Source organism: Protopterus annectens, chromosome 13.part0 (assembly GCF_019279795.1).
Source record: "Protopterus annectens isolate FY-2018-M chromosome 13.part0, PAN1.0, whole genome shotgun sequence".
Lineage (NCBI taxonomy): Eukaryota > Metazoa > Chordata > Ceratodontiformes > Protopteridae > Protopterus > Protopterus annectens.
The window spans coordinates 332,515,296-332,523,240 of record NC_056747.1 but is presented as its reverse complement, the minus strand read 5'-3'; the positions used below and the strand labels follow the sequence as shown (position 1 = coordinate 332,523,240).

General features: G+C 39.3%; 1 protein-coding gene across 1 annotated transcript in view; it reads right to left on the bottom strand.

The window, feature by feature from the left end:
* Positions 1 to 1,292: 1,292 nt before the first annotated feature.
* HOMER3 (homer scaffold protein 3) overlaps positions 1,293 to 7,945 on the bottom strand; it is a 948,052-nt gene continuing 941,399 nt past the window's right edge. Inside the window, exon 9 of the mRNA XM_044054824.1 lies at positions 1,293 to 2,660. Coding sequence (XP_043910759.1) covers positions 2,472 to 2,660 — 189 coding nt within the window. The 3' untranslated portion in view covers positions 1,293 to 2,471. The remainder of the gene's footprint in view (positions 2,661 to 7,945) is intronic.

Sequence of the window (7,945 nt, the reverse complement as noted above, 5' to 3'; positions counted from 1 at the left end):
ATCCATTCAAAATGTTCTGTTTTTACTCGGCTTGGAGACTTTCAATTCGAAGCACAGCTACTACTTTAAAGGAAAACTCCACCTTCTCCTACAACTTAGCTCAACTCTTAGGTTGCTTTTCTCCTTAAAGTAAGATTCCAGTACTGTGTAGGTACCTGAAACCTGCTTGTACTTTATAAAACTTTTATTTCCTCATTTTGGTATCAAAGGAAGGGAAAGGCCACACACTTTTTTAAGCTTCTCACATGAGTTGCAGAAGAATTTGTCTACACTTGCACCACATACTACAGACACAGAGAAATGTGTAGTCAGGAGCTCAGGCTGCTGTAAACAAGACAGAGAGGTGAAACTGTTTGCCAATGACTTTATTGCAAAGAGGTTGAGAACTTACACTGAATTCACAGCTGCTTCTAATGTAGCCGTGCCTTTCAGAGCAAAACAGAGCAATTAAATCAGTCAATGGTTCAAAGGCATTTGTCACCTCTTTTGACAAATTTACATAAGCAGCATCACAGTATTGAAATGCTAAGCTTTAAACTTTAAATATTTGTTTATACTACTTTACATTTTAAGATGACTTGAATGTAGTATCAAACATGTCTGTGACATTTAGAGAAAAGTCAGAAAATATTTTTTCTTGTAAAGTATCAGCACATTTACCAAAGTATAGGGGGAGGGGCCGTCAATTCATCTTGGACTATAAAAAGATACTTTAAACAAAGGCCTGCAATTTAGCAACTGTTTTGGTTGCAGCTGTATAATTCCTTAGTATACTGTAAACAAGCCCTGAGACAGACACAAATGAGGGCAATTCAAGAAATAAAAGAAGCATCCCGTTACAGAAGGTATACAAGATTACAGTGACTGCCACTAATCCCATTATATGTTGATGGCATGTGAATGCACTACTACCTTCCTTATGTCTAGCATGACTCATATAAAGCAGACTTGAAATGGATTGTGGGAGACAGAAAGGTTTGATAAAAAATACAATCATGTTGACATGTCAAGCCCCACTGATAGGATAGCTATTTCGCAGAAACATATTAAAACTCTACAAGAAGCAGTTAGAGTGATTTTGGGAGGGAAACATAACTCAGAAAACAGAGATGGAGTGGAAAAAAATAGATTTTTTTAGTTCTACGTTAGAGTTTTCTTTTAACTTCAAGAAAAGTGACAAGGCTAAATGGTGTACAATTATCTGGGCATAGTTAAGTGAACTGAAATCTGTAACTAATGCTCACTTGTCTATATTTTAACTGTTAGTTCAAATATTCAAGAATAGCCAACAATGCATGCGAAAAAAACTTTTATGAACAAAAAGTTTGTAGAACAAATGAAGTAGTGATAATGTGCAAAAGTACATTTCACAAGTAAACATGGAAAAGCATATTTATGCTTTACTTCATAACATATAAACATGAATCAGAAATCCTTTCACTGCTCACTATTACAATTTTAGTTTTCACTGCTGTTTACTACTAACATGTAGCTTTTTTCTTGAATCTCAAATGTTATGCTATGCATCTGAATATCAGAAGAGAGTTCTCCTTAAAATATGATTTAAGATCAGATTCCAAAAGACTTTATCTCTGTAAGTGTATGTCTGCTTTGTTGATAGGCCTTGCATAAAGATCAGGTCTTTTGGAATCTGTCCCTTAGTTTTTCCCTGTCATTGAGATGAACACTCCATAAAGTCCTCAGCTATCACTTTGTAGCTGCCATCATGTGAAAGTATCATATGATGCATGCTGAAGCTTTTAGCAAAATGTGTCTAGTATAAGCATATCTCTAGACATACAACATCCCAAACAGAACCTTCTACACCTTCTGTTTATTGCCAACACATTTAAAAATGTATTTTATTCTTTTACATACTTAACTATTTTGCAACCAAAAATCCAATTTTTTTTTTTGCAGATTAGAAGCAAAGCTTGGATTCAAATGAACCGTCTTCAGTGGTAACACGATGTCCTGAAATTTAAACCATTGGGAGATGACATGTAAAAGGAGTACAGTTGATGCAAGTTGTCCATGCTATCACATAAAAAGTAATTTAAAATGAAATGCTAATTAATATAGATATGTGCAATACATAAGGTAAATTACTATGTCTTCATTATAGTAAATAACACACAAAGAAAGTTATGTAGGTTTTGGCAGTTCTTCATGTAGTACATTCTAAACAAACACACCTTTTGCTCATTTTCCTCACTCTTGAATTCTGCTCTTTCCTCAAAGGTTATTGGTCATGGCACAAACCTACTTTAGGATCCATGTGCAATGACCGTTGAACCAAAATACGGTACTTCAGGAAGCTAGCAGAGAGAAAAACTGCTACCCCCTTCCTCCCCCCTCAGAACGCCATGGCACTATTTTTCAGGTTATATGAATGCATGGCAACTAATACTCGGAACACATTTCCTGTTTGTCCCAATGCAAAGTCACAGATTTCTGCCTCCCGTAATTTATTAGTTGCTTTCAGCCACCTTTACCAGAGCCTGACGTAACTCATTTAATTCAAACAGTTTCACATCCAAGAGCTCAACAATTTTTTGAACTTCACTCTGCAATCTTTCCCGCTCTGTCAACGAATCAGATAATGATTCATCAGACAATCGCAGTCGTCGCTCTAGATCTGCATTGCGAACTTCCAATTCCTATATAATAAACAAAAGAAAAAGATATTGGCAATATGGAAAAAAATGGGCTAAAAACTATGTTTTACACATCAGGCATACATTTAAAACATTTGTTATAAAACAAACCTGGTATTCTGGCAATTTGAATCCAAGAATTAGCACATGAGCATATATGGAAAGAGTGGAATAAGCACCCAACTGGCAAACTTATAAAGTGGTAAATTGAGGAAAGGTGAATGCATAACATTGGCAAGGCTATACCATCAATGCACAATACTGCTACATTTACATTTATGTACAACGATGACACACTTGTCACTATTGTATTCTTTTCCTTCCTTAGGTATCTGGGCAGTGAAAACCTAATTTTGTGTACTTTTAAATTTTTTCCAAATAGAAACCAATTTTCAATTGCTTAAATGCAGCAACACTTCAACAGTACACATCTTTTAATACATTCATGGCACATCCCACTTTTAAGATTCGTAAACCCTAAATGTGTTATTACTAAAACTGTACATCACAAACCTGTCACTTAAGGCTGAATGAAGGTGCTACTCCACTTCCATGACAGAAACTAAATCAGCAATTGAATCATGCTAGACAGTTTATGGAGCTCTCTCTTTACAGCCAAAACTATGCAATTGTTTCATGGTTTTTAAGATCTTTATATAACAGATATTTTACAGTGACAAGTAACAACGGCGTACAAATTCCTTAATGAATGGGGTTCTCTAGGGTTCAGTCCTTGGTCCCCCTACTCTCTAGATTTTTCCCCAGTGCATTAGCACTTTTTCTTTTTAGTAGAATGTCCAACATAGAAATTCCCTATTTTCAGCTGAATCAAAATAAGAAAAGACCTAGACATGTTACAGTGCATTAAGTCACTATATATCAAGTACAGACTTATGGCATTATGAGACAGCATACAATAACTGGCAACAGAGTGAGTTGGGACAATAATACACATTATGTATTTACAGTGAGTACTAATTTGACACAGTATTGCCTGTAAAGATGATCTGAGAAAACACATCTATGCAGGTGTGTCAAAAGACATCAACTGAAACTGCTCAAATGCAACTATGGGCAAGAGCTGAAACAAGCCATTAAATTACATAATTGCCACTCATTTTCAGACAGTTACCAACTATAAACATGGCATATACATCTAGTACATGTTTTGCAGAGAAGCACAACTTCTTCAGACAAAATAGCATGTGTAAACATGACTGACATAACTAGTACACACGTTTCAATGGTCTACATAGCATTAAAAAAAGAAATATCTACCAGCACAAACACTGTGACTTAAATTTTCTTTGCTAAAACAAGATTGTGTAGGTAATCTGTAAGCTGATACATCCATGTTACCTGCATGCATTTTTTTAATATTTTTTCAAAGATGTCTTAAAGGTCTTCTTTTCAGGTATGAGGCAACTTATTCCAGAGTTTGCCAGCATGCATCGAATGGCAAGACACTCCATATTAATTCTGTTTTTTGGGATTTGTACATGACCTAAATATTATATTAGAATCTCATTGCATTAGATACTTAGGACACTTAGAACTGTAGAGGAGTTTATGAGTAAATATCTACTGAATTAAAGACCATTACTGATCAAACTCCAAACATTTGAGGCTATGAAGTGTTAAGCAGTGGTGTGTTATGCATCAATGCCCTGCAGCAAATCTAGCTACCCTGTTGTAAGTAAACCTGAGCTTATTGAGTAGAGGTTTGTAGGCGAGTTACTAGAAATGCAGGATACAGAAACAGAGGGAGTAAGTACATATAAGCAGTAGCCATGAAAAGCCCTGGGAGACGAGCCTTGACTCTATACAGCCTACTTAGACTTTGCCTGGTTTTGGACACTGCACTGTGTACACGTCTGTCAAATTTTAGTTTAGTACCACAGAAGAGACCAAGCAATTTTGGTGATATTTCTTGATTATTTCCTGAGCTTGTGACATGTTCAAAAATGAAAATATAATAAAATCCTTCTGATGGGGTACAGCCACTGGAATTTTAAAACAGAGAACAGATACATTACAATATCAGCAATGTTGACACTTGGTTTTGGGTTGCACTTCTTAACACAAATATTACTTAAGATATTTCCTGCTATATCCTCACTGAAACTTCACTCACAGGTACAAAAACATCTCAAGTCTGTTATGTCAGAGTATATATGCAGATATGTCCCTTAGGAAAGTAAAATGAAGAACATTCAGACAGAGCAGCTTAACAGTATACACTTTTAAACTGTGGTTAGAAATAATAACAAAGGCTCTGCAACTAAGTAAGTTAACTAGTGTGCTGCTTACCCATACAGATCAGTGAAGCTTTGCCAACTCCCACCATCTATTTCTAAGGCAGCATAGTCCCTAACAAAACCAATTGCTTCTGCTTACACAAAGGTCCATTCCTTTGTCTTCTCAATTTTACTTCGTGATTTTTTTTCCCAGTGTTTTCTAATCTCATCTTGCCACCACAGCGTGGTGCAAAATCTACTGAACAGCACCTTTACCCATTAGGGAGCACTATCTTGCTGTATTTCAACAAGAAAAATGCTTTGAAAAATATGACATCCATACACTGATGTCAGTGAGAAAAACAATAAACTTTAACCTTAGTGGTGTCAGAGTAGGAAAAACTTTTAGTTATGTACTCACCATAACTTCAGATGTTTGGGATCCATCTCGCCTACATTCTGAATGATGGGTTCGGAGCCGATCCCTCGGCTCCGACTCGGCACGCTTATGCCAAAGAGCGAAGTCTCTTATTGGCTGAGCTTACTATATCCCAGGATGCACCACCACCAGTCCCCCAGATCTAGTTTGTCCGCATACATGCACACATGCATACCCTGCTTATATAACATCGTCAGATGAAACAAGATAAAAACAGTGGAGCTCAAAACCGTTCAATCTCTTCTGATCTGCAAGGCAGGGGGAAGGAGGGTGGGTATCAGGAATGTAGGCGAGATGGATCCCAAACATCTGAAGTTATGGTGAGTACATAACTAAAAGATGTTATGTGATCCTATCTCGCCTACATTCTGAATGATGGGACAGCGTCCCTAGCACCTGAATCCTGGGTGGCTCACTGGAAAACACTCCTGAGTACCGTGGAACCAAATGATGCTCGTCCTTTAGATGCCACATCCAATTTGTAGTGGGAAATGAAAGTGTGCGGGTTGGACCAAGTAGCCGCAGCACAAATTTCCGATATAGCGAGCTTGGAATGAAAAGCTATAGAAGTAGCCATAGCTCTGGTAGAATGAGCTTTGATAGATGATGCAAGTTGCTTATTCGAAGAAGAATAGGCCTGAGTTATGCAATCTCTGATCCATTTTGAGATTGTAGCTTTTGTGATGGTTTGGCCCAATTTATTATCTGAGAAGGACACAAACAACTGGTCTGACTTACGAAGTTGCTGAGTCCTGTCTAAATAGAAGCGTAATTGCCTGTGAACATCCAATTTATGGAGAGTGTATTCTGCTTCATTAGAGAATTTTGGAAAGAAAACTGGTAGTTCTAGAGATTGTTGAAGACAGAAACTAGAGCAGACCTTTGGGACAAAGGATGGATTAGGCCTAAGTGATACTCTATCTTTGTGGAAAATCAAATACGGTGGTTTAATAGACAGGGCTTGAAGCTCTGAGACTCTTCTTGCCGAAGTAATAGCCACTAAGAATGCCGTTTTCCAAGACAGATATTTTAATTCGCATGTAGCAGCCGGCTCAAAAGGGGGAGATGTTAATGCGCGAAGCACCAAATCAAGATCCCACGGAGGTGCAGGATGAAAAACTGGTGGTCTTAACAGACTCGCACCTTTAATGAATGTTTTGCATAGTCTGCTGCTCATCAAAGGAGGATCCGTGGATTCATGGAATTTAGAGATAGCAGCTAGTTGAACTTTAATAGTTGAGACAGAAGATCCCTGATTAAACAGGGATGTTAAGAATTTCAAAACCTCTGGGACAGGAGCAGTGATAGGGTCTAAGCCCTTGAGTTGAGCCCAGATAGCAAACCTCTTCCACTTACTGAGGTACAATTTGCTAGTGGTGGGTTTGTGGGCGAAGATAAAATGTGAACAACTTCCGGGTCTAGTGTGTGACTTCTAACTAAGGTTGGAAGTGGAGGAGCCAAGCTGTCAACTTCAGAGATTGAAGGGACTGATGCCAATGTCCCGACTGATGGATTAGCAAATCCGGGATCAGGTCTAAGGTCCACGGATCGTCCACTGCATGCTTTTTCAGGTAAGGAAACCATATCTGACGAGGCCAGTATGGGGCAATCAGAATCATTGAAGACCCTAGCTGAGAAGCTTTTTGAATAACTTTGGGAAGGAGTGGAATTGGAGGAAAAGCATAAAGTAACCCTGTTGGCCAAGGTTGTGCTAGAGCATCCATGGCTGGTATTTCCTGATGTGGAATCAAGGAGAAGAACCTTTGGCACTTGGTGTTTTGTGGAGTCGCAAATAGGTCGCAGCACGGCGTCCCCCATCTCTTGAAAACCTGGGCTGCTACTGGCCGGTTTAGAGACCATTCGTGAGGAGAGAGAATTGTTCTGCTTAATTTGTCCGGCAATACATTTGACTTTGCCGGGATGTGGGTCGCTACCAAGAAGCGGTTGGTAGCTACGGCCCATTCCCACACTCTCATGGCCTCTCTGCAAAGGGGATACGATCTGGTCCCTCCTTGTTTGTTCAGATACCAAACCACTGACATGTTGTCTGTGTGGATGGCTATGATGCCCTGAGGAAGGAACTTGTGTAAGGCCTGTAGGGATAGGAGTACCGCCCTCATCTCCAACACGTTGATGTGGAGAAGAGCTTCGTCCGGAAGCCAGGATCCCTGAACTAGCCTGCCCAGACAATGCCCCCCCCACCCTATCTGGGAGGCATCTGTCGTCAGGGTAACCACTGGAGGGGGGAGAACAAAGGGCTTTCCCTGATCCAAGTTGGGTGTCTGAAGCCACCAGCGAAGGTCCCTTTTGCATATTTCCGTAATCATGATGTGATGATTGAGGGGAAGATCTTGGAAGGACCATTGAGTTGATAAGAGCCACTGAAGAATCCTCATGTGTAACCTTGCTAGAGGAACTAAAAATACCGTGGCAGACATTGAGCCTAGAACCTGTAGGACCATCCTGGCTGGGGCTTTGGATCTTGAGATCAGAGCTAGAACTTGGCCCTGTAAAGTTCGAATCCTGTCGGCAGGAAGAAAGACACGCATCAATCTTGAGTCTATCTCTGCTCCTATAAACTTTATGCGCTGAGAGGGCAGCAAGACAGACTT